The sequence below is a fragment of the Microcaecilia unicolor genome, chromosome 2, assembly GCF_901765095.1.
Source record: "Microcaecilia unicolor chromosome 2, aMicUni1.1, whole genome shotgun sequence".
In the NCBI taxonomy this organism is placed as follows: Eukaryota; Metazoa; Chordata; class Amphibia; order Gymnophiona; family Siphonopidae; genus Microcaecilia; species Microcaecilia unicolor.
In genome coordinates, this window is record NC_044032.1 from 570,801,781 (window position 1) to 570,829,070 (window position 27,290).

General features: G+C 40.9%; 1 protein-coding gene across 3 annotated transcripts in view; it reads left to right on the forward strand.

Annotated features, from left to right (window-relative positions):
• The first annotated feature begins 1,987 nt into the window (after positions 1–1,987).
• Positions 1,988–27,290, forward strand: part of FAT1 (FAT atypical cadherin 1) — a 332,072-nt gene continuing 306,769 nt past the window's right edge. For 2 of the 3 annotated variants that reach the window (XM_030191474.1, XM_030191476.1), the window contains exons 1-2: positions 1,988–2,295; positions 20,051–23,339. In XM_030191474.1, coding sequence (XP_030047334.1) covers positions 20,075–23,339 — 3,265 coding nt within the window. In that variant the 5' untranslated portion in view covers positions 1,988–2,295; positions 20,051–20,074. Of the gene's footprint in view, positions 2,296–5,025; positions 5,147–20,050; positions 23,340–27,290 lie in introns of those variants that run through there. The other variant, XM_030191475.1, reaches the window with a different exon arrangement.

Sequence of the window (27,290 nt, forward strand, 5' to 3'; positions counted from 1 at the left end):
GGACTTTGATATTGCCTGCTGCCTGCCTATGAACCGTTGCCTGGACTTGGATTTTGACTTTGCTTTCTGGTTGTCTAAAGACTCTGGTTAGTTTATTGATTACCTGTGTTTTGCTGCCTGTCTTTTGACCGTGCTGTGCTCCTGGATACTGTCTACTATTAAAGTCCAGTTATATTCTGTGGTTCCTGCCTGTTGTGTTCAGCACTGCTTTCTGTTGGGGTGATTTTGCCTGCCGCTGCTGCTCCTCGGTAGTGGCCCAAGGGCTCACAATTCCAGAGACTGGGTGAAAGCCGTGACACAAAGGTACGGGGAAAAGGGGCGAAAGGTTGCTAGACTACTAAGTTGGGGCTGGAGGTGGGGGATCAGGTCAAGGTAAGGGGGGCGCTAGACCACTAGGGAGGTTCATTTTTCATCAGGGGAGGGGTTGTCGGGTCAGGTCTGTCCAGGCCGAGTGGAACTACTCTGTTGGTATGGGGGGCATAGAGATTCACTGGACCTTCAGGTCTTGTGTTTGATGGTGTGGGCTTTAGGAGAAAGTCCCGGACCTGTCAAACCCTGGTTCCTCCATTCCTCCAAACCGTAACGCCAGCTCCGAGCTGACATAGGTTTTGCAGCAGGAGAAGCACCCTTGTTTGGCATGCTGCCTGATGATCATAAGGGAGGAACGTGGGAGACCCTCGTTTGCATGCAATTAGCAGTCAGAGCCGGCGAGCGCATTATTACACGCTGTCACCAGCTCTGATCATCAGGCAGGAGCAAACGCAAGAGCTAGTATAGTGCTATTGGCCTCTAGCACCCACGTTTGCTTTTGATAATCTGGCAAACGGTGTGGCAAATGAGGAAGTCTATAGGAATTGAATGGGCTTCCTCATTTGCCATGTGGGAATTCCTAGTGTGGGTTTGTAAAAGAAACCATGTTTTCTGTTGAATATATAATGTTTTATAACTAAAAAAAATACCAATAAAGAATTTTGGACTTAAAAAAATATATATATCTGCAGTTTTTGTACTGGTACTGCTTCCCTAATAATTGTGCCACTATATATTGACACAATGAGGCATATTTTCAAAGCACTTTGGGAGGCTAAGTTCCATAGGTTTCTATGGAACTTGGGGAGGCTAAGTGCTTTGAAAATGAGCCTCATTGTATCGGTGAAGGAGCATGTGCTGCTTTTTTGAAACTTGATACCGCTTTCTAAGGTCCAGCCTCCCAAGCCTTTGCTATTTTGTTAGTTTCCTCTCATGCATTTTCTATCTTTATGGAGTCGCTAGCATTTTTAGCACCTGGAAATCTGTAAACTACATTTGGTTCCAATGAAATCAGATGCTTAAAGAGAGAACACTGCTGCACAGCTGTGGCACCTCTTGAAATGCGAGAGTTGCACACTAATTTTTGTTTTCTACCTGAAGCTAGCAGCCCATGGGAAATATGGAAAAACTTCTGATGGCATTTTTTTGCTGTTTAATATCATGATCAAAAAAATCTCCGCCAACCCCCCATCCTACACAAACACTCACACTGCACAACCGAGCCAAGAATAATCGGTGGCAAGATCAAAAGGGGGAGATCCGAAATCAGGACAAAAACAATGCGCTTAACTTCCGATCAATTAAGCAGAAGAAGGGTGACAGAAGTTGAAGGCGGCAGGGCAAAAAGCCCAGTACTCAGTGAGCTCCAACAAGTCGCCAAGCAGCAACTCGCTGTACTGTGAGGTTTAGGAAGCGCCAGAGGGCCTTCCTCCTTCTCAGGTGCTGGCAACAGAAGAGAAAGTGGAGAAGAGAGGAAGCACCCGCAGTGGAAACCGAATGCCGGTAACTCCTGCCACTACTGGCCAGCGGTTCCACCGCTCTCAACCCCCGGGGCCAGGGGGGCTGTGACGTCAGCGCCCCCAGCGGAAGCGAGGGCGGAGGCTGGAGAGAGAGAGCGAGGGAGCCTCGCGCGCCGCACAACAGAGCTTTCCAGCGGCGCCTGCAAGTCCTCCGCTCTCCGCAGAGACATGTCTTGGGAAACTTGGAAACCCTGTCCACCACGGCTTTGATTTGTCTCCTCCGTTTTGCTTTTTTTGTCTTGAATGCACGCTTTAGCCCTTCTTGATCTGGAGGAGGGTGCATTCGGAGATCATGCAGCGGCGCCTCGGATTTTGTAGGTGCCGGCGGCAGGGTTCTATCTGGGGGGCGTCTGCCAAGAGAGCGAAAGTTGGTGCTCTGCGGGAGCTTTGTTAATGAAAGCCTGCGGGGACTGAGCGAACTGCTGTGGTCTTTGGGAGAGAGGATTATTTAGATCCAGCTGGTCTGGTGAGTTCTTTGTCGTAAATATAGATAGTGTTTGATTTTTTTTTTTCCTCGGATATGGTGCTTTACATTAGTTTATACAAATATTTTTTCCAAAATATATCTAGTCAGTGATATAGGTTAATATGTGCTATACACTGCTGAAGACCCAGAAAACAATCAACATTAAGAAATGTTCGGATTTAAAAGGGAATTAACTGTAGTAAAAAAAAAATTTTTCTACAATTTTTAGGTTGTAACTTGCCTTAGAAAAGCAACTGGCGACTTGATGTATTGTAGTGTAGCGCCCCCTAGATCGCAAATATTAAAACAAACTCTCGCACAGCAAAGTTAATCGTGATTTTCCTCTGCAACGTTGGGAAACATTGGTTAGGAGGATCGGTTAGAGTGAGTTTGAAAAGGACACGACTTTCTCTTTGAGCTGTCGCCATCATAATTTGCCTGATTTTGGAAGTATTTTCAAGCAGAGACTTTATTTTGAGATAAAAACTTGTCTGCGACCATATATCCTCCATGCAATTTAAATAAATCCTCGAAGTTCTGTAAGGGTATCATAACTCCTGATTTGATTTAAAGAAAGCTGGAATAATCTCATTAGCATATATTGTAGTATAGGAGAGTAGACTTAGTTTAAACAGTAGTTATTAATTCGGCTTCAAATAACTTTAGAAATACTTTGAAGCTCCCTGTTCAGGCTGTCAGCCCCATTACGGCTACACGTAAGTCTAAAATGCAAATGAATATAATCACACAGACTTAATAAGGCGCCTGTCACTTAATTGGGAATTGGAGGAAGTTTTGTGACAGGCTATTGCTAGGGGTGAAATTTGCTAATTAATGTTTTTGTTTCTATGAAACCAAACAGATTTCAAAGTTTTTCTATATGATTGCATTTATAACTGTTTTTTTTTTCAAGTACATATTGTTTAGTTATCAGGTTTAGGACAAAAATAACTCGCACCTGAGAAAGAAAGCGGTGTTAAAGCAATATGGATTGTGCATAAAACAGTATTAATTCGTAAACTTAAACTATATTAAAACGCCTTGACAAGTAAACCTGACTTACAAAACGTATAAAGTCTTAGCGTATATTCAAGATCATAAAGATTTCGTCTAAATTCAAAAATGTATCCAAATAGCAAATGTTATTCCATTTCATATTTGTTCGGAAAACGGCAGTTCTTAAATAAAACACCCGTTTTCCCGGGGTAATAAAATTTCACATTGCACTATGAACATCGCAGTACCAATCAAAATCATTTCAATTCATGTCACATGAGGCCATGATTTTGTTGAAAACGTTGCTTTTCCAGTATGTTTCACTACTATGCAAATGGCAATACCTCTTTCTTGATTTAGTACAATACTTCCATTGTACCAAAGTATTGCAGGTTTTTTTCTTTATTATTATTATGCTTTGTGTAATTTAACTCGCCTCCTGTAAACCAATATCATTGAACACTTGTAAGTTGTGGAGAGAAAACCCTCTGCACGGTTCTTTAGTGTTAGACCGTAGCTGAGTTCAGCAGTAAGCTTAAACCAATGGTTGGAAGTAAGACAAAACGTTTTTCTTTCAGAGCAGGGCTTCTGTATAAAGTTGGCATACCTGGCTCTTAACAACAATAAAAGTCTTGCTAACCCTTCCCCCTCCACTTATTCCCACCCCAATACCTGGCTCTTAACAACAATAAAAGTCCTGCTAACCCTCCCCCCTCCACTTATTCCCACCCCAGTTTATTACTGTCTCTACCTAGAACGTTGTTCCTATGAATGGCAGGACTCAGAGCTAGTGTGGTGTATGTTCTCATGATTACATTAGCTATTTTAGTGATATATAATTTACCCTTGCTTATATTGGCAATATGTATGTACTCGATCACATTTCCTTATTTTATGCTGTTTCTCTCCTCTGTTCTTAAGATGTTCACAAATGATCGGAAAAGGTATCCATTTGATAACTTGCAAACAGAATTTACAGTGCAAGTAATACTCAAACTTGCTTCCTTTAGGCTTTTATCTCCTGGTTTGATTTGATATGATATCCCTCCCCGCTATAAAAAGAGGGGGAAATTAAAATTGCTAGATCAAAAGATCGGAAGTCTCAGATATATGGAATGGTGAGCTTTACTGCAGGAAAAGAGCTGTCACAGGAGTCAGTCTCAGATGTGGCAACTAGAGTCTTTTCGACTTGAAGCATTTATCTTGAGGACACTGGCTGAAATATAAAACGGAAAGCATAATATAAAGGCACCCTATGCCAGGAATATAAAGGCATTCAGGTTGCTTAGTGTAGTGTAAGCCTTCATAAAAGCATTTCCCATATGTTCTCGGCTAGCTCTCTCAATAGCCATCAAATCACTTTTTGAGATGTGACCCCCCCCTCCCTCCCTCCCATTTGCATCCAAAGCCACCTACCATTCCTTGAAAACTGTTGGTAACTTTTAACCGCTGCCTCCCCCCTCCCTCGGTTTATAGAGTTTAAACATCAGCCCCGGTGCGCTTTAATTTCTCGACGAAGGAGGCGGATACAGTGGCTCTTTTGATCTGACAGGGCTATAATCATTTAGGAGCCATATGGTTGCGAGTCCCGGAGTCTGTGAAAGTGTGGTTTAGTTTTTCGTTCCAGAGGAAAGGAGTTCCGGCGGGGGGCGGCGGAGGGATTCGTGATGGGGGATGGGGCCAGCCCAGTTCTGTCTGTCTGTGGGGGGGAGGGACCGTGGCAGCATGGGACGGAAGAAGAAAGAAGAAGGGCAGGAGGGACTGCGAGAGCGGGACGGCGGTGGCTCTGGGGCCATGCACTCTTTGCAGCCCCCTACCAAGTTCCCCGTGATCGGATCTTAATGCGGGGAAGGAGGTGAGCGACAAGCCGGGGCGGCTTGCAAACTTTAATCCTTAACCCCTCTGGCTAGGACGGGGAGGTGGAAGTCCTCTCTTTGGAATTTTAACCCTTTATATCTAGTTACTTTCATTTTGTGCGTTTAACTAAAGATATGTGGAGTTACTCGAGAGTACTTGGACCCTGCTAAGTCTTAGGGGCTGCGGTTTGTCTGGATGGGGATAAAGGGTGGTGGTGGGGTTAGGTAAGAGGATCGCAGCCTTTGGAGAGGGCCAGAAGGGGTTTGATCGCATTCGCTCCTTGCAGCGGTGGCAGGGGGAGGGGGGGCTAGAGAATGGGGACGTGAGGAGACTGAGCAATGAGCAGGAGGAGAGAAAAGAAAGAAAGAGAGTCTCTTGTGTTGACAGTAAGGAGCGTTCAAAGTTTCAGCTTCACGCGCTTTGCTCCCCTTGTGGGGCGACTGGCTTCGAGCGACCCAGAAATCACGGAAGAAACGTATTGATCGCACGTTTCTGGTACATCTGAGGTCATTGTTCAGTTTCGTACTTTGAAATCAGATTTTTCCTTGGCAAGGAATCATAGCCAACGGCTGTATTGGCCAAGATTTTGCTTAGAAATCTTGGTTCTTTGTATGCCTAGCCTAAAGAACTGGAACAGGTTTGCGGACGTCTAAAATAATAAATCTTGAGAAAGCAAAATCCTGGGATTTAGTAGCCAAAAATATTTATTTTAGTTGTGCCCCCCCCCCCCCCCCCGTGGAGCCTTGTCCATGATCCTCCCATAGGAATACATTTTCTTTTTTGCATTTACTTCAGGATTTTTTTTCGTAAGTGTAGTCACTTTCATTTGATGCATTTAACTAAAGACATTTGAAGTTAGTCGAGAGTAGTTTGAGTCTTGATAACTCTTAGGGGCCATATTATTTTCTTTTATAGGAAATTGTAAATGAGAGAGGAGCAAGAATTGTGATTTTTTTTCCATAGTATGGTGACAAACTGACCTTATTGGATGGATGGCACACAATTATAAGGTTATGGATTTTTAAAATAGTTTAGCATCATCATGGAATACTCACTCAGGTACTTAGTTAATTGGAACTAGGAAGGTTTGTAAGAGAGAGAGATGCTGCAGTCAGACTTGCTAAGCAAAACTTGTATGTTGGTTCAGTCTTAGCTGGGCTACCCTTATATGGAAAAGCACCATAAAACTCCCTGTTCCCAGGCTGTGTTTATTGGAAAAATTCTTGAGGCACACAACTCGGAATGAGGGAGTTGAGTACTTTTAAAGCAGTGTGTTCTGAGTGAGAGAATGTGAAAGTTAGCATTAAATTTTTTTATTAGCTCAAACTGTTCTCAGAAATGTTGGAATGTTGCGCTCTTTCACTGCGTATTGCATTTTGCTTAGCATTTCAGTTTTCATTCATGTGAGCTCTTTTTATTTAGTAATCAGCTTTTAGCATACTATGTTTATGGTGTTCAAGCACAACATTTACTGACTGTTCTCGTCTGTCTTCGGAGATGGCAAGCAGGATATTTGTAAAGCTTCCTTTCATGTTTTGGTATAAACAACCACATGTTTGATCATAGGAAGGTTTGTGTTTTATTGGCTGAATCGTGCTTGGGCAGTGATGTGGATGACTGGCTTCTGCAGGCAGAATCCCAAATCAGGTTTTGTTGTAAGTTGTACTTGGAGTATATTTTAAAATAATCTTTTCATATTCTAAGATCTCTTGAATGCCTTGCATATGAAAGTAAACATAAACTGCCTAGAGCTTTAACTTTCTGGTGACTCTTCAAGGCACCATGCATTGGACATAGGATTTAAATATGGCTGCATTTTGACTAAAACTTTTAATTGCAATTAATTGCACAATTAAAGGTGTTTATTTCGCACTGCAGGTCCTTGTGACCCTGGGCAAGTCACTTAACCCTCCATTGCCCCAGGTACAAAATAAGTACCTGTATATCTACTATAATAAAACTCACCCTCAACGTTCTGAGGACACTGACGTCAGTGAAGCCAAGCCCTGACTTCCTTCAAAAAGCACCTTTCCCTCCTTCCCCTCCACTCCCTTGAGCAACTACACAAACTCGATGGTGAGCATCAACAAGCTCTTCTTATGGCTGTTGGAGCTCACTTCCTCAGCCATAGCTTTCATCATTTCCTGTTTCTGCCTGGGCGGGATGGGTTTTTTTTTTGTTACATTTGCACCCCACGCTTTCCCACTCATGGCAGGCTCAATGCGCCTTACATGGGGCAATGGAGGATTAAGTGACTTGCCCAGAGTCACAAGGAGCTGCCTGTGCTTGAAGTGGGAATCAAACTCAGTTCCTCAGTTCCCCAGGACCAAAGTCCACCACCCTAACCACTAGGCCACTCCTCGGAAGGAAAGCTTTGATCCAGGCTGCAGGCAGCATGGATCGGATTCTATATAAGGTGCGGTGAGTAGCGGGCGTTAAATTGTGCACATGGCCAATTTACGCAAGCTACTCTATTGGGTAACGAGCCAATTAGTCATAATTAGCCTATAATAACCAGTTATCACTAATTGGCAATATCTCCATCTTATATGCAGAACCTTATTGAGTTGCTAATGTGCAACGCTAAGACATCCTCCAGAGACTTCCTTGTCTTACACTTCCCACACTGCAATAAATTAAATATAAAACAATTCACTCTGCTGGATTCTTCTATCAATGTACTAAGAGATATACCTCTTAGAAATTACATCACACAACTGAATGTTTTACATTCCATAAATTGCTAAAAACATACTTGGTAAGACCGTGTATCATTGACTGCAACAGCCAATCCAATATTTAATCTGCCGTTTGTATATTCATGACTACATCGTACTCTATTCATGCTATTACAGTGTTTTTCTTATAATTTGACGTATAATTGATCCTATTTGGATTTGGTAATATTTGTTCTATGTAACTAGAAGTGGTTATCAAATGTTTCTGTTCAGTGTGAGCCACATAGAACCCAAACTTGTTTGGGACAATGCATAAATAGATAAATAATTGAAATTTATGCACGCTTCTTTTTAGGCATAGTCTAAAAAGAGACGTGTAAATTCCAATGCAAGTAGCTGAAAAAGGGGCACGAACATGGGAGGAGTGTAGGTGTGTTGGAGTCATTGATCAGATTTACGTACGTTTTTATAGAGTTCAGGGAAATGCGTGGGCATTTACGCCATGTTTTTAGTGGCATAAATGACCACGCCTAAATGTACACACGTTCCCCTGGCCTATGCGCTGTTCTTTAAACCATGTCTTATTCCAACACGCCTACATTCTATTTATTTATTTGTTACATTGGTATCACACATTTCCCACGTATTTGTAGGCTCAATGTGGCTTACATGTTACCGGAAGGGCGATTGCCGATTTCGGTAAGAAAACAAATACAAAGTAGTGTCCGGTAAGAAAGACAGATCCGGTGAGAAAAACAGAATACAAAGTAATGTTGGGTATTATAGATTTGGAGTGGAACAAACACAGTTGGGTCGGTAGGGTAGGCCTTTTTAAACAGGTTGGTTTTTAGTGATTTCCGGAAATTTAAGTGGTCATACATTGTTTTCACTGCGTTTGGTAGTGCGTTCCACAACTGTGTGCTTAAGTATGGAAAGCTGGATGCATAACTGGTGCTGCAGCTGGCAAGAATCAACAGAAGACCACCTTTAAGGTAGACTGGCAGGGGGGTGGGGGGATGATGAATTGCAGATGGGAGGGAAAGATGTTGGATTGTGCAGAGGACAGGAGTTGGGAGTGTAAGAGAGGAGATGTTTGGAGGAGACTCTGCAATATGATTAAAATTTTTTTTAATCACAGTGTTAGCTGTGATTAAAATGCAGCTCTAGATTTTAATATTTTTACACAATACAGCTCTTGGAGAACAGAAACCTAGGGCCTTGTTTACTAAGGTGCGCTAGCATTTTTAGTGAGCACTAAAAATGCTAGCGTGACCTCAGCACAGCTTAATAAACAGGACCCTAATTTTTAATTTTTGTTTGAAGGAAAAGATAGGTATGGTAAGGAACGTAGTGTGGATTCTTTCTTGCTTGGTTAATAAGAGTGTAGCCTGCATATCCTGTTTGTTTGCGAACTTTTTTTTTCCCCACTAAAGCATTAGTTGTTTTTACATTTGTTTTAAGCAGCAACATGTCACAGTCTACAATTTGACTTATTTCTCTGGCTGGGATCATGCATTTCTGAAAGACTTGTTTCTTTATTACACTATACTTGTTAGAAACAAAAGTGAAATGATTCCAAATAGCGTTTTTTCCCCTCATATTATTTGGCAAGTAAAAATGGAAACAATTTAAAGAATATTAAAATACTGTCCAAAATATCAACCTGCTTCTTCAATGTGCTGAGTTTTCTTTTGGTCTTATTCTTAGGTCTCCATTTTATTTTACCCTAATTTTCTTTACTGGTAATTTTTTAACATACAAATATGCATCATTATATTAAGACTACATTCTCTAGCTTAACAGAGTTCCTTCCTAAATTCACCTTACAGTTCAGAGTTTGAGCTTGAACTTTAGAGATTTCAAACAGGTCTGAATGTAGTATATCCAAAAGTAATATTCAGATGATTTTACATATGTTTTGGCCTAAGAGCAAGACCAATCTTGCGTGACCATGCTAACTTAGGGATCCTTTTCCTAAGGTGTGCTAACAGATTTAGTGCATGCTAAATGATAAGACACCCATAGAAACTTGATGAGATCCAAGCAACGCCACGCGGCCGAGGAGAGAAGGGGGGATCGGATGGTTGTGGCGGCGGCGGGGGGGGGGGGGGGTGGGTGGTCAGCAATGCTGTGCGGCCGAGAAGAAGACGTCGGCTGGCGGGGGTTGGGGTCCCCCACCATCAAAGGTACGCGGCGGGAGAGAGTTGGCAGAAAGGGGATTGAGAAGGCTGTGGCGGCAGCAGTGCCGGGGGGGGGGGGGGGGGGGTGCTAAAATGTGCCCCCTCACCTCGGGCTCTGGATCTCCCTCCCGTCGAAGTCTGCCTATGCCCCTGCTTCAAAGCCCTTCAAAACTCACCAAAAACCTTCTGTTACCAACTTTATTCTTTACAATAGCCCTTATGGCAGCAGCAGGTACTACTTCACCAATATGTGGGTACAGTAGTATTTTTTTTTTTTGGGGGGGGGGGGTGTCTGATACTTTCCACCATAAGTGTAATAGAGTGGATTATAAGCCTGGATCCCCCTCTTTACTGTACACTGCACTGACCATTAGGCTGTTCCAGGGGCTTCCTTGCTGCTCTGATAGGATGGGCCTTATTAACATCTGAAGCTGTCATAGAGGCTGGTATGTACAGTTTCATTTACATTTTTGTGGGGTGGGAGGGAGTCAGTGACCACTGAAAGAGTAAGGGGGTGTAATTTCTCTATTCATTTAGGGCACTTTTTTGTGGCTTATTTGTTAATAAAACAGATCTAGACCAAAATGCCCAACTTAGAGCCCTGGGCGTTTTTGTTTTGTTTCATTATGGCAGAAAAACATCCAAGTGTTAGGAATGCCCGGATCCCACCATTAACACGCCCCTGACATGCTCCCTTGTGATTTGAACGCACTTCTTATGGACTTCATAGAAAAATGTCTACAATTGTTTTTGAAAATATCAATTTGTTTTTATGAGAAAAACATCCAAATGCAGATTTATGCCACATTTTGGCATTTTTCTTTTTGAAAATGAGCTCCATAGTAGCCTATGGAACTTTGTAAGTCTAAGTGCTTTGAAAATGAGCCCATATGTATCTTTTAAAGTCTGTGCTGTGAAAATATGCCTCATATTCTGCACTTCTGTTTATCTATCTCTTGCAGTCACTGTTCCAGCACTAGCCATTTAATTTAGGCTTGCTGTTCAGTGGGCCTAAACTAAATGGCTGACATCCAAATGGTGGCTGAATATCTCTCTCACATTTTTTTGGCCAGCTCTCACTCCTGTAGCCTGACTCACAAAGATAGTGACTGACCATATATGCCAATACCATGACCCTTATGTGTTTTGAATGTCTGAAAACCAGCATTAGATATAATCATTGCCATACTGGGATAGACTGAAGGTCCATCAAGCCCAGTATCCTGTTTCCAACAGTGGCCAATCCAGGTTACAAGTACCTGGCAAGATCCCAAAACAGTAAAACAGATTTTATGCTGCTTATCATAGAAATAAGCAGTGGATTTTCCCAAGTCCATCTTAATAACGGCTTATGAACTTTTCTTTTAGGAAATAATCCAAACGTTTTAAAAACATTGCTAAGCTAACTGCTTTTACCACATTCTCTGGTGATGAATTTCGGAGTTTAATTATGCATTGAATGAAGAAATATTTTTTTTCCAGTTTGTTTTAAATTTAGTATTTAGCTTCATTGCATGCCCCCCTTAGTTCTAGAATTTTTGGAAAGACAAAAAAGGCGATTCATGTCTACCTGTTCCACTCAGTATTTTATAAACTTCTATCATATCTCCCTAAGTTAACTGTCTCTTCTCCAAGCTGAAGAGTGTTAGTCACTTTAGCCTTTTCTCATAGGGAAATCGTTCCATCTCCTTTATCATTTTTGTTACCCCTCTCTGTACCTTTTCTGATTCCACTATATATTTTTTGAGATGTGGTGACCAGAATTGCACACAGTTTTTGAGAATCGGTCGCACCATGGAGCGATACAAAGGCATAAAATTCTCATTTTGTTTTCCATTCCTGTCCTAATAATACCTAACATTGTATTCGCTTTCTTAGCAGTCACTGAACACTGAGCAGAAGATTTCAACGATGACACCTAGATCCTTTTCCTGGGTGTTCATTCCTAATGTGGAACCTTGTATCACTTAACTATGGTTTGGGTCCCTCCATCTTGTGTGCATCACTTTGCACTTGCTCACATTAAACATCATCTCCCATTTGGAGTGGAGGAGTGGCCTAGTGGTTAGTGTGGTGGACTTTGGTCCTGGGGAACTGGGTTCGATTCCCACTGCAGGCACAGGCAGCTCCTTGTGACTCTGGGCAAGTCACTTAACCCTCCATTGCCCCAGGTACAAATAAGTACCTGTATATAATATGTAAGCTGCATTGAACCTGTTATGATGGGAAAGGGCGGGGTACAAATGTAACAAAAATAAATTTGGATTCCCAGTCTCGTAAGGTGCTCTTGCAATTTTTCACAATCCTCTTGTGATTTAATAACTTTGTCATCAGCAAATTTAATTACCTCACTAGTTATTCCCATCTCTAGGTCATTTATAAATATGTTAAAAAGCAGTGGTCCCATCACAGACCCCTGGGGAACTCCACTATCTAATAGTCCCACTCACGGTTCACCAAAACATAAATAATGATTCAAGGATCTTAAAGCAATTTAATAAATATTCAAATACTGCAATGTTACAAGAGGGTAAAAGCCTCAGAACTCCGTTAGACGTGTACTTAATTTCAACACTTGAAAGGATAAGTTACATCACAGGCTTGGGGACGGGGGTGAACTTTGTCTCCGTGTTATTGTCTACTTTGAAACCTGTTAATGAATTGGAGAACTGGACCGTTATTTATGTTGAGTGATGCAGATGATGATATTTTGATTTTTTTGGGAAAAAGCAAGCAAGCATGCTGGCTACAACTGTCAAAAGTTGCATGAGGGGATCCTGTACATTCCTGCTACCAGCACATCTTCTGAGAAAATGTCTTCTGTTGCAGGAAGGACTGTGGAAGACAGGAGAGCTAGACTGAATCCTGAGATTGTTGATGACTTATTCATCCATAGATTAAAGAATCATAACACTGCTTTATAGGACATATTTCTCCCCCACTAGGGCATACAGAATGGGTTGTATTTTGTACCCCTAGAAATTTTAACAGGGTGGATTAGGGTTCCTTGGAGTAGTAGAAGTCAGCTATTGTTGGGGATGGAAGGGTAGAGGGTTGGTGGTGGGGTTATTCTAGTTGCTCATTGTTATTGTTTTCTATTTGTGTTTTATAAACAGTTGCACAGCATATTGTTCCTTTTTATACTTCAATAAAAAGATTTAAATATAAAATCATGTGTTTGAGGCTTCTGCAGATGAGGACAGAGCCCGTGGGGATGGGGCAGGGATTTGAGACAGAACCCACAGGGATGGGACGAGGACAAATTTTGTCCCCGTGTCATTCTCTACTTCTAAGAGAAATGCAAAAATGAATCAATATAAATATAAAGGGACTTTCAGAAACACACACCCTCCAGCAGCCTTCAGTATGTAGTCAATAAGGTAGCTAAATTTCAATAATTGGGTCTCCCAAGTGGTTTAAATGCAAAATAACTTACAGTGTTCCCGTCCATCTATGTGAAACCTCAGAGCAGTACCCCACTTCTATTGAAAATCAATGTTAGTATGACTCAAAAACAATCATAATCTGCAGTGATAGACTGATAATATACATGGCAGTTCTTTGAATTAAACAGCTATCTTCAATTTGTACACCATGCAGTACTACAGAAAAAATACTTGCAGTCGCTTTCCCTGTAACACAGAAACTCTACTTGGGTTTCTAATAATCTGCTTCAAGGACTAGAGTTGAAACGTGGCTCAAAGAGGTCAGCCTGAATTCCCCAGTGGATTTCTTCAAAAAGCATGGGTTTATATCTCCATGCATGCAGTGGGGCAAAGCTGGGAATGGATGCAATCACCCTGTTAGAGCATAATGGCGGCTATTTTACAAGTGCTATTCATGTTTGATGTGCATAAACCAGTATTTAGACGTATATTATTTACAGACCCAATATTCCAAGGATTTGTGCTGCTAACTTTGGGGGTCTTTATACTAAGCTGTGGAAGAAATAAGCTGGCAGTAAACGCTGAGATGCCTGTTATATTCCTGTGGGCATCTACCGCCGGCTGATTTCTACCGCGAGCTTAAAAACACTACCGGGGCTTAATAGAAGACCCCCCCCCCCACCTTGAGGTTTATGCGCATCAATTGGCCTCTTTAAAAATTTATTAGGGGTGAGTGCATACATTTTTACTTAAAATTCCACTAAACTCTTAAATTTAGGAGCATAAAAAATGAGTGGCAACAGGGGCGGATTTAGGTCGGGGAAAAGAAGTTAGGAGCTTAGTATTGATTTTCAGTACTAGGCTCATAAATTTAGGCAGACAAATGGCGGGCCTAAATTTATGAGCATAACTTTTAAGCTCCTAAATCAAGATGAATTTTTGGCTAAAAATAGGGCACAATTTTTATTTGGAGGGGGGGGGGGGGTAACTTAGGAGCATAAATTGAGGAGCTGAGCATTTTATAAATATTGGGCCCTATGTGTCTAAATCCAGTACTTAAAAAAACAAAACAGAATAGAAACATCAAAAACGTGCACCTGGCAGAACTAGAGCAAGATTAAAAAACAACAACCCGTCTTCCCCCTTTTCAGAAGGGAAATGCACATCTGTGTCCAAACAGAAAGGCACTGACATTTGCACCTGTTAATTGGGACATCCTAGGTTTCAGAAAAGTGCTCATAGAGCAGTGCTTCACTGAATGGATTAGGGGAGGCCACCTCATTAATCCCCCAGCGGTTTGTCTTCTTCCCCCCCCTCCCCCCCCCCCACAAAAAGCCAAAGTGGCAAGGGGTAACAGGCTCTGTGACAGCATTGGGAAAATTACATGTGCATGTTTCTAAGATGGAGGAGTGGCCTAGTGGTTAGAGTGGTGGACTTTGGTCCTGGGGAACTGGGTTCGATTCCCACTGCAGGCACAGGCAGCTCCTTGTGACTCTGGGCAAGTCACTTAACCCTCCATTGCCCCAGGTATAAATAAGCTGCATTGAGCCTGCCATGAGTGGGAAAGCGCGGGGTACAAATGTAAGAAAAAAAAATATGTTGTGGCCCATTCACTATATGTTATTTCAGCTCATACATGTATTTGTTCTGGCACATACACAATGATGTTGCAGTATTTATTCTAGATGTGGTTACAAAATGGATATTCCCGCTGCATGTAACTGGCTCATAAACATCTGTTCCTCAGTGTATTTTAGAATAGGCTCTATAACGCCAAACTCTTTTCTAAAATATTAGATGTCCCAAACTAGATGGCGAAATTCCAGTTTGCACATCCTTTCTAAATTGCTGCTCCACATGCATACAGAAATGGAGCAGTAATTACAACCAGAAAGGGGGCTCATAATGATTGCTTGTGTAAGGGTATGTTTCCCAGTGAATGCCTGGATACTGTATGGGGGACTGCTCACATAATATTTATTGGTTTGGGAGAGGGCCGGGACCAGTAGAGACCGGGAGGCTGTAGGCAGGAATTCCACACGTGCTTCACTCTGCACACAGTAATACAGACCACCCCACTATTGGCACTTAAGTAAGCTGGACAGTATCAATAGCAGATGTAGTAAATATGTGGCACAGGCAATGTTCAAGTATCTCTTTATCTCCTTCTCAATTCTCTGGGGCCCTTTTACTAAAGTGTGCTGAAAAATGGCCTGCACTGGTGTAGACGTGTGTATTGGACGCGCACAGGTCCATTTTTAGTGCGTTTCCAAAAAGGTCTTCTTTTTTTTTTTTTTGCTGAAAATGGACTTGCGGCAAAATAAAATCAGCGTGTGTCCATTTTGGGCCTGAGACCTTACCGCCACCCATTGACTTAGCGGTAAGGTCTCACACGTTAACCAGGCAGTAATTGTCAGTGCGTGTATGCTGCTGATTACCGCCCCGTTAGCGCCTTGCGGTAGAAAATAGAAATTATTTTCTGCCGCGCTTTTTGGACGCACGTAGAAATTAGAATTACCGCCCGGTACACGTGGTAGCCAGGCAGTAGTTCTAATTTGACGCACGTACATGCGTAGCTGCCTACACGGCTCCTCTATTTGTTAGGGTTATAATCAAGCTCATTTTCAAAGCACTTAGCCTTCCAAAGTTCCATAGAAACCTATGGAACTTTGGAACTCTAAGTGCTTTGAAAATATGCCTCAATATCTGTTTAGCTTTCCTTATTACCAGTGTAGTAGGTAGTCACCTACAGTCTTTGTTATGGGTTCTGAGAGACTCTGGGACTGTGAGGCTCTGATGTAGCACTTTAGATGTTTTGGCCCTGGTTGGTTGTTGATCCTCAGGAGACAGGTTATGTGCAAGTGGTACTTAATCTTTAGCCTCTGGAGCTGGTCCAAGATCCAGGTCATCTGCTGGAAATAAACTATTATGCCCAGCTTCTCTTCGCTTATATACCTCTGGGGTGGGTACATCAGATTCCCCAGTTGCAGCCGCAGCACAGAGCTTGAGTGGCTGCTGCTACTGCTAAAGGCTCTAAGGGCTTTCCCAGTTAGATGCTGTGCATAGGGTAGTCAGACCTCTCTTCTGTGTTGGTGCTGTAGCTAGTTGGCCGGGGCAGCCTTTCCCAAACTGTGCACCTCGACAAACTCACAGGGGTGCTGTGGAGAAAGAGGGAGATGCATAAGTGTACACTGGTTGGTCCCCTGCTCCTGTACGTTGGGACTGGGTTATCGCATGTTAACGCGTTAACTCTGCTCTGCCTAATGCTTATGTAGTCATAAGGACATTTAATTTTTTTTTTACATAGATCAAATAAGATATTCTAGAACTGATAAAAGTTATAGCAAGTTCAAAGTCTAACCTTTGGGTGCCATTATGTTTTTGAAAGGATGTCAGTCTGGTTCACTGACAAAGAGATGAGGATTATCCTATATAATAATAAAACATGAATGCAGTGGTTCCCAAACCTGGTCCTGGAGGCACCCCAGTTAGTCAGGTTGTCATCCACAATGAATATTCTTGAGAGATTTGCATACCAAGGAGGCAGTGCATGCAAATCTCTCTCACAAATATGGATATCATGAAAACCTGACTGGCTGGGTTGCCTCCAGGACCAGGTTTGGGAACCACTGCATTCATGTGATCATACTTCCTGTGGCAGTGAAAGTTTTGTGTAGACTTTGTTTACTTTTTCTCTATTTTTCTAACAGGTGAACATCTTTACAGCAGTTTTATGAAGAATAGCACTTGAATTCTGTCTAAACCCAGATTTAATACCCTACATTTCTTTATTAATTCAAAACCTCTTTCATATATATATATCAAATTGGAGAATATGGTATTTATCATTGTGTGGTTGAATTTTGCAGTAGCTCAGTATATTAATACAATTGATGGTCCCCTCCATGCTAAATATTGAATCTAGAGTTGTCAATGTAGTTTTTTTCATTAGTAATCCAAGCAGTCTCATAACCTTAATTGGCTGCATAGGGTTCTGATGTGACAGATTATTTAAGGTGGAGTAGATTTTAGCATAAGAATTGTAAATGGTTCTGTGTGCAAGGCTGGCCAAGGCTAACCCCCTTCCTACTTCCAGCCCGTTTGCGGCGTTGCCTTGCTTACAGCACCCGCCTCTTTCCTTTACTGTGGCTGCCTGAGCCTCTGACGAAACAAGTTACATCAAGAGAGGCGGCCGCAGTAAAGGGAAGAGACGGGTGCTGGTGGCAGGGCAGCGTATGGGAATCGCTGTCGTTGCCAGGTAACGCTGCGAAGGGAGATGCCGCTCCTGAAGAGTTCCACCTGAGGCCCCTGCCTCCGGTGGCTTAATGGTTGGGCCGTCCCTGGTTATGTGAAAAGACATAAGAAAAACATTTAAAAATTGTTGGTGATAAACTAGTCAACTGGTGGTAGAAAATCTAACACACGAAACTCAAGTGTTCAGTTGAAGAATAACTTTAAAAAATGTAAATGGCATGTGATTATTAGAAAATGACAGCTGCTGTTTGACAGCTTTGCAGTTTGCTTTGTGGCATAAATGTGCCATTTAAGATCTTGGGCCAGGGTTAATTTGTCCCCAGATTGACAAGAGTGTGATGTTGGCAGACCATGTCAGACATAGTCTTTTGTTATTACTAATTGATCAAGAGTTTAATATGTTTTGCTTCTTTGGTATGGCTTATCCTGATAACAGAAAGCAAGGCAAAAGCATTCATATCTTCTCTTAGAAGATAACGGTGTAGCGGTAGAATTGAGGACACTGACAAACAAAGCTGCTCTTTCTTTGAACAGGACTCAACTTCCTTTTATGCAAATTTTTTTAATTACCTTAATATTTTCAGGAACCAAATTCTGTTGTAAACATATGGTCCTATTCAGTTCTTCTTTTGACTAGCTTTAAAAAGTCTGATTACATATAAGCTGTAAATTGGCAGAATCTGTCTTTTTCTTAATTTGCTTCCTTGAATGTACAGTTCAGAGCCATACAAAGCGATTTTTAAGGAAAATTCTTTCAGTTAAGTAATTGGTGTGCAGTGCTTGCTAGCCTTCATTGCAAAATGGTGAAAGACCAGCAGGCGAATTCTTGTGCCCCTCTAGGTTTGAGAGAACAGAGTATGAGGGCTGATTTGTGACACACTTTTTGACTTTACATTCTTTTCAGATTTTACTTTATTTTTTTAAGATTATGAAAAGCCATTAGCACAGCATTTGGTAGTGGGTAACTACAGTGGTACTATCTTCAGTATAAGGTCAAAGGCTTTTATTAATATTAGAGCTGTACCAAATATTCATATTCGATTCGATTTGGCACCAAATAGTGCCCCAAATACATTATTCGTATTTGGCTGAATAGGGGGAGGTTCTATATATGGCGCCTGGAAAATCTGCATGGAAATAATTTTTGCCTAAGTGTATTCTATAAGATTTAGGTGCGGTTTATAGAATACGGTTTGTTGGTATCCCAGCGCCCAGAACTACACGCATCCTTTTAGACAAACGAAAATGTGGTGTAAATCCCTGCGCATAAATTTATGTGGACTGGGCCATATTCTATAACACATGTAAATTTTGGAATGGCCGTGAAACGCCCATTTCCCTGCCCATAACCATTCCCCTTTTTGGATGCGCGTGTTAGAATTTAGGTGCAGTGAGTTACAGCATACACTTACCGAGTTATGCGTGTAAATTTTAATTATTGCCAATTAGTGCTCATTGCTTGTTAAGTGCTGTTAGCAATGCTGACTGGCTTGTTAAGTTACGCGCATTGTTTTGGAGTACACTTAGATTTAGGCGCGGAACGTTAGGCGCGATATATAGAATCCAGCAGATAGTGGTTTAAATTCGAATATGAGTAATCCGGGTCTCTACTGTGCTAAATCCTACTGAAATAAACACTTGATTTCTGATTTCACTTTGCTTCTTTTTATTATTTGTTATGTTAAAGCTTAATGCCCATTATTCGTGTTCATATTCTGCCGAATAGTAAAATATTCTATTGGGTATTGCTGAAAAGAAATTCTTTTGACTAGGTAATGAAGCAGATTAGTTTCAGCGTCGTGGGTACCCTTTTTTTTTTTTTTTTTGTAAGATACCAGTTTGCCAAAAATTGATGCTAACACTGAAAGTTCAAACTTGGTGTAAGTAGCGCTGCCGGCTACAAAGAACACATGCTCTGTCTGTATTGCAAATAGAACTAAAGTAGTATGTAGGTATTTATTGTGCAAGAAATAAATATTTGGCACTGCTAATAGATTTTGTGCTTAATTAAGTACATCAATGGAATCCAAAGCGTAAGTGGTTTTCATTGGCTGCTTTTGTTTTTCAGAAACTTATTGTGCCCTTAAGAAAGAGTGCAAGGGTCATTCTTATTTATTAGTGCTATAGAAAATGCAAAAGCATATGGGTCCTGTTTACTAAGGCGCGCTAGCGTTTTTAAACGCGCCTACAATTAACGCATGCACTAACCACGTAGGCACCTATAGGGATATTGTAGACAAGTACATGGTTAACCCGTGTTAAAAACATGAACGCTCTTTTAATGTGGCTTAGTAAACAGGGCCCTATATCATCCGGAGAAAATGTTGTTAACCATGGAAAAGATGTAACTATAACTTTTAAGAATTCATTACCTTACCACCTTTTTATCCTGTTTTTGTTGTAGGAGATTTGGCGATCCCTTAGCGTCATGTGGAGAGATTTGACCATGCTGCTGCTGTGGCTGCTTGCGCACTATTTGAGCAGCTGCGAAGGAAGTCATACACCATACCACTCTGTGACGATGCAGTTCACACAATATCAGTACAATGCCACCGTACACGAAAATTCTGCAGTCAAGACCTATGTGGGGCATCCAGTTAAAATGGGCATCTACATCACAAATCCTCTTTGGGATATAAAATACAAAATAGTTTCGGGTGACACCGAAAATCTCTTCAAAGCTGAAGAACACACACTTGGAGATTTTTGTTTTTTGAGAATACGGACCAAGGGAGGAAATACAGCTATTTTGAACAGAGAGGTGAAAGATCATTATGTACTGACTGTAAGAGCAGTGGAGAAAAATACCAACGCAGAAGCTCGCACAAAAGTTAGGGTGCAGGTACTGGATACAAATGATTTAAGGCCTCTGTTTTCACCAACGTCTTACAGTGTTGCTTTGCCTGAGAACACAGCAATAAGGACCAGTATTGCCAGAGTCAGTGCAACAGATGCAGATATAGGAACAAATGGAGAATTTTATTACAGCTTTAAAGAGAGGACAGATATGTTTGCCATCCATCCGACCAGTGGCACAATCATTTTAACCGGTAGACTTGATTATTCAGAAACCAAGCTCTACGAGATGGTCATCCTCGCGGTCGATCGAGGGATGAAACTGTACGGTAGCAGTGGCATTAGTAGCATGGCCAGACTAACTGTTCATGTAGAGCAGGCAAATGAACACGCACCCGTTCTTACAGCGATTCCCCTGACACCTCCTGAAACAGATACAGACCCGGTGTTTGCAATTGTAACAGTAGATGATGAAGATCAGGGCCTCAACGGTGAAATAGCTTCTTTAAGCATTGTAGCGGGCGACCCTCTGCAGCAGTTTAAGACTGTGCGGACTGCTCCGGGAGGTAAAGAGTACAAAATCAAATCCGTGGGGGAAGTTGATTGGGAGAGCCAGCCATTTGGGTATAATCTGACCTTACAGGCTAAAGATAAGGGTAGTCCACCACAATTTTCTTCTGTGAAAGTTATTCATGTGATGTCACCACGGTTCAGGTCTGGTCCTGTTAGATTTGAAAAGGATGTGTATAAAACGGAGATAAGTGAATTTTCTCCACCCGATACACCTCTAATATTTGTAAAAGCCATACCTAGCTATTCCTATTTGAAATATGTTTTTAAAAATGCTGTAGACAAAACCAGATTCACCTTGAACCCTAGGACAGGTCTCATTACCACTTTACAACCAATAAAAAGGCAGCATTCAGGGCACTTTGAATTAGATGTAATGACTGCAGACAAAAGGGCATTCACAAAGGTGTTGATCAGAGTTGTAGACATGAACACAAATGCCCCAGAATTTACACAAACCTCCTACAAAGCAACTGTTGATGAGAATGTTCCGATTGGTACCAGTGTTATGAGCGTGAGTGCTACTGATCTTGATGAGGGTGAGAATGGTTATGTGACATACAGCATTGCTAACCTGAATCCTACACCTTTTACTATTGACTATTTCACCGGTGTTATCCGTACTTCAGAAGATCTGGATTATGAATTGATGCCACGCATTTACACTTTGAGGATCCGCGCTTCTGACTGGGGTTTACCATATCGTCGAGAAGTTGAAGTTCCTGTTACCATAGTGCTAAATAACTTAAATGATAACACACCATTATTTGAAAGAATAAATTGTGAGGGAACAGTTCCCAAAGATTTGAGTGTTGGGGAACAAATCACCACTGTGTCTGCTATTGATGCAGATGAACTTCAGCTAGTAAGATATCAATTCGAGTCTGGAAATGAAATAGATTTGTTTAATATAAATCCAACTTCAGGGGTGCTGTCATTGACACAGTCTCTCATGGATAGCCCTGGTTCAAAAGCTTCCTTTCACAGTCTGAGAATTACAGCTACAGATGGAGAGAACTTTGCAACACCATTATACATTAACGTAACTGTAATTCCTGGTCGCAAATTGGTTAACTTACACTGTGAAGAGACCGGTGTGGCTAAAATGCTGGCTGAGAAACTTCTTCAAGCAAATAAGTTGCACAATCGTGGAGAGGCTGAAGATGCTTTCTTTGATACCCATTCTGTGAATTCTCACGCACCTCAATTTGCTAGTATACTCCCAAGCAGTATTGAGGTGAAAGAAAATCTTCCTGTTGGTTCTAGCATAATGGTTTTGAATGCCACTGATCTTGATAATGGCTTTAATGGAAAACTGGTATATGTTATTTCTGGAGGTAACAGTGATAGCAATTTCATTGTTGATATGGAAACTGGATGGCTAAAGGTATTATCCCCCCTTGACAGAGAAGTTAAAGATCAGTACACTCTGAATGTTACCGTTTATGATCTTGGTATACCTCAGAAATCTGCTTGGCGTCTTCTGGATGTCAACATTTTGGATACTAATGATAATAAACCAGAGTTTTTGCAAGGTGGTTATTTTGTTGAAGTCGGTGAAAATACAGGACTTAACACAGAAATTATCCAAGTAGAAGCCATTGATAAAGATTTAGGCCCTAATGGAGACGTGAGATATCATCTTCTTACAGATACACAGATGTTTTCAGTTGATACTGTGACTGGTGTTGTGAAAGTTATAGGCTCATTGGATCGAGAAATGCAGCACACACACATCCTGAAGATTCAGGCCAGAGACCAATCTGTAGAAGAACCTCAGTTGTATTCATCAGTGATTTTGAAAGTGTCTTTAGAGGATGTTAATGACAATCCTCCACAATTTATTCCACCTAATTATCATGTAAGAATTCGAGAAGACTTGCCTGTAGGGACAGTCATCATGTGGTTAGAAGCACACGATCCTGATATAGGTCAGTCCAGTCAAGTGCGATATAGCCTGATAGACACTGGAGATGGAAGTTTTGATGTGGATAAACTGAGTGGAGCAGTGCGTATTGTACAGAAACTGGATTTTGAGAAAAAACAGATGTACAACTTGACAGTGCGTGCTAAGGACAGGGGAAAACCTATTTCATTGTCTTCAACATGCTACATTGAAGTTGAGATAGGCGATGTGAACGAGAACTTACATCCTCCCCTCTTTCACAACTTTGTGGATGAAATTACAGTAAAGGAAGATGTCCCTATAGGCACACCAATTCTGACGTTATCTGCTCATGATGAAGATACAGGACGTGATGGGGAAATTCGGTATTCGATAAGAGATGGATCGGGCGTTGGGGTTTTTCGAATAGATGAAGAAAAAGGTAAGAACATTTGAAGGATATGTTCCTAGTACAATAATTATGTAGTTCAGGAGCTTCTAACAGAGTCATTCGTAATGTTGTTGAGTATGTCCTTGGAGAATAAAATGGCCATTTAAGTTTTAATGTGTCATTGACAAATGGTGCTACTGTTTTGAAATTGCATATTTCCTCTTCTGCCATTTCATGGGGTGGGGGGAGGATGGTTAAGGGGCTTTGCTGTAACTTAACACTTCTGGTTAGATAATAAGTATCTCGGATGTTTCAAATTAAGTGCTCCTTGTCATTTGAAAGGTTTACTTTAGAAAATCGGTGCACTTAGCAAGGACATTTGCATTTAGAAAAATGCAGTGTCAAATATATGTGAAAAACTGTGAAATGCATTTGTCCTGAGAACTTGTCTTTCTGGCACTTTGTTTACAGTTGTTTTGCATTTTCTAAAATTCCTTTATTAAGTTTTAGGGCACTGTTTACTAAGGTGCGCTAGTGTTATTAGTGTGCACTAAATGCCAGAGTTGCCCATATATTCCTATAGGTGTCTTTAGTGTTTAGCGCATGCTAATCATTAGCGTGCCCTTAGAGCGGCTTAGTAAACAGGGCCCTTAAAGTACACAAAAGAAATAAAACAGCAAGGACTGTTACAACTAATAGGCAAAAGACAAGCAAAATATAAAACAGAAAATAAACTCTCAAATTACCCCCTTCCTTCCATACAGCTCTATCAAGCTATATGAATCTTACGCTTGTTAAATCAAGTTTCTAAACTATCGACCATATAATAGCAAAAGAAGTTAAGATGCTATTAAACTATTTATATAACCTACAAAATACTGCTTAACTAGAAATGACCTTATTCAACAAACATATGAGATTATTGTTAGCATATTGTTGCACGGGTGACCAGATGCTTAGGAAACTACCGAGCCAATTGCACGTTTCAACTATATTAGCTTTATATCTTTAGATCTTTAGATAAAGCAGGCCGTATTCCACCAGAAGTGAACATTGAGTTTCGAGGTGTCCTTCCAAGATTGTAGTATTGATTGAACTGCAGTGGCAGTCAGTATAGCAATTGAGATACCTGGTCTTCAGTCACATTCCACTCTGGATCAAATATATTAAGTAGTATTCTCCCATAAGTCAGCAGTATGCATATAGGTAACACTTTTTTGTATCTGGGTCCATACCTGAGACTAGAACATTTGCACAATGGGGCAATAAAACAAAATATGGTCTAGGGTACCCTTAGTAGTGCCACATAACCAACAGATATCCGATATTGATTGATCCATCTTATGTAGACAAATAGATGTCCAAATCACCCTTCTGGCAATAAAATACATTGATTGTCTTATGAATGCTGATGCACAGTATCGTATTCAATAAGTCCAAAACAATGTCCATTGGGTATCTGTAATAGATTCTTTTTTTCTGTCTAGACCATTTATCCATCATACATTGCAAATTCAGCTTTTTTAGCAGTTGTATCAATTATTTTGTTCCAGTGAGAAGCCTCATATCCAACACTTTGTATTTGATTATATAACTCATCTTGCAAGCTTCCTATTGAAGAAGACCAACTGTGTAAGTTATGGCTTGACTTTTCAACACTGTTTTATAGGCACGCAAATGAGAGCAGTGCATTTCTTTTGCATTACATCTCTTCTAGGATTCCAAGGCTCATCCAGGATTTCCACCAAACACACTTGTTATCGATACAAAATTGAGGATTATTCCAAAGTGGCCAGTGTTTTGTATTGATCATGGGAGTTTCCAATTTGAATTCAATGACTTGTGCTATTCTTGTTGAAATCAGTATTTGATTAAGTCTAACATGCAGCGGTAGTTTTGTACCAATCACATCTCTGTCATAATGGCTTAAGCAGCTCACATTCCAGCAATAGCTAGGATTGTATCTCATCAGATGTACTTGGCAGTATCCATAACATACCTTGGTGTTCAATATGTGCCCAGTGATAATTGTAAAAATGAGGCAAATTGACTCTCCCTTTTGCCCTAGGTAACTGAAGTTTATGAAGTGTTATTATGGGCTGCTTAGCTTGCCAATTGATGTGTGAGATTAAACGGGCAATAGTTTTTATACAGTGCGTTTGAGAAGAATACAGGAATCATATTCAAATACATCAGTAGTGGCACTATGGACCTTTTAACAGTTTCCACATGACCTCACCAGGATAGCCATTTAGGACACCCATTTAGTACCTAGCTCCTTCACCTTGTATCTGTCAAAGTTGAATATAATTGGATACCTAAATATTTGATACCTTTGGACTGCCATTTAAATGGAAAGGAGCCCAATGATTCCTTAGTGTAGTGAACATGTAATGGTAACATCTCTGATTTCATCCAGTTAATTTTATATCCTGAAAACACACCAAAGGATTCAATAAGCTCTAGAAGAGATGGAATTGACTATTCTGGTTTAGAGAGGTATAACAACATATCATCTGCATATGCAGACGTTTGTATTCACGTATATTACTAGTTATACCTGCAATGTTAGAATTTTGTCATATAGCTTATAACAGTAGTTCTAGGGCAAGATCAAATAACAAGGGTGACAGTGGATACCCTTGTCTCGTGCCCCTCTTCAGTTGAAAAAATGTCACTAAGTCATTAGAGTTTCGCCCTGGGGTCATGGTATAAAAGCACGCATCATATTACAGCAATGAGGACCAATACCAAACCACTTTAAGGCATGTAGCGTGTACTTCAGTCTAAGCACACAGAGAAGGCAGGTTCATCCATGTCTATTTTGCTATCTGGATAAGATATATATGTAGAGTTTGGTATAATTTGCCAAATGTTTGTATCTCAAATCCTGATTGATCCATGTTTATTAATTCATATACTTTGACAATAACACAGCCAATACCTTTGGAAATATTTTACCATCAACATTAGTGAGAGAGAGTGAGCAATAGATAGACTTCCATCGAGTCTCTCCCTGTCTTAGGTAGGACTAGAATAAACGCCTCAGCCATTGTGCCAGTTATGGCACCATCAGCAATGATATGGTGGTAAGTATGGCACTAAAAGGTTCTGAAAAGCTTAAAAAAAATTCAACTGTGAACCCATCTATACCCGGTGTTTTCACATTCTGTAATACGTTCAGTGCTTCCACTTCTTCCTCTACAGTAATTTCCTTATCCAAGTCTAGTCTCTCCACTTCCATAAGGACAGGTACTTCTGTATCTCTAAGGAAAAAGTCACAGAGGCCATATCATCAGGACCTTCTGTGGCATACAGGTTTTCACAGAAACTGGTAAATTGTTTAGAAATATCAGCTTTTGTTGTCTGTAAGTTACCATCTATGTCCTTATGGTGACAATCCTTTCCCTGTTCATTTTACCCTTTAAATACACTTAAGACTTTTCCAGCTCTGTTTTTAGCTTCATAATAGGGGAAATATTGCACAAAGATTTCCCCTCTTGCTCTTTGGCTCAGTAGTATGTTATATTTATATTTTTCTTCAGCAAGCTGATTCAGAAATGTATTGTTCCAACATTCTGTTAATTTCCTCTCTAGTTCAGCTACTATTTTGTTCTAGAACCCCCAGTTCCTTCCTTCTTTCTATGTTTTGTTGTATCAGAAACCTCAAAATTTGTCCCTGAATGGTCGCCTTAAAGGCATCCCAAATTATGGTTTATGATACTTCCATAGAATTATTAAATATAATCTTCTTTAGCATGAGACATCTGTTGCATAAACTTTTCATTCTGTAATAAGGCATTGTTAAAACACCATACGGGTTTAGGAGACGATATTGAGTCTATCATGGTAGTAAAGAGATACCTGCATGATCTCAGATCAATATCGCATCAATGGCAACATCTAGTGCTGCTGAAACCAAAGAGTTTGATATTAGGTAGTAATCTATTCTTGAAAATGATGTATATACAGGAGAGCAGAAGGTGTATTCCATGCCCTGAG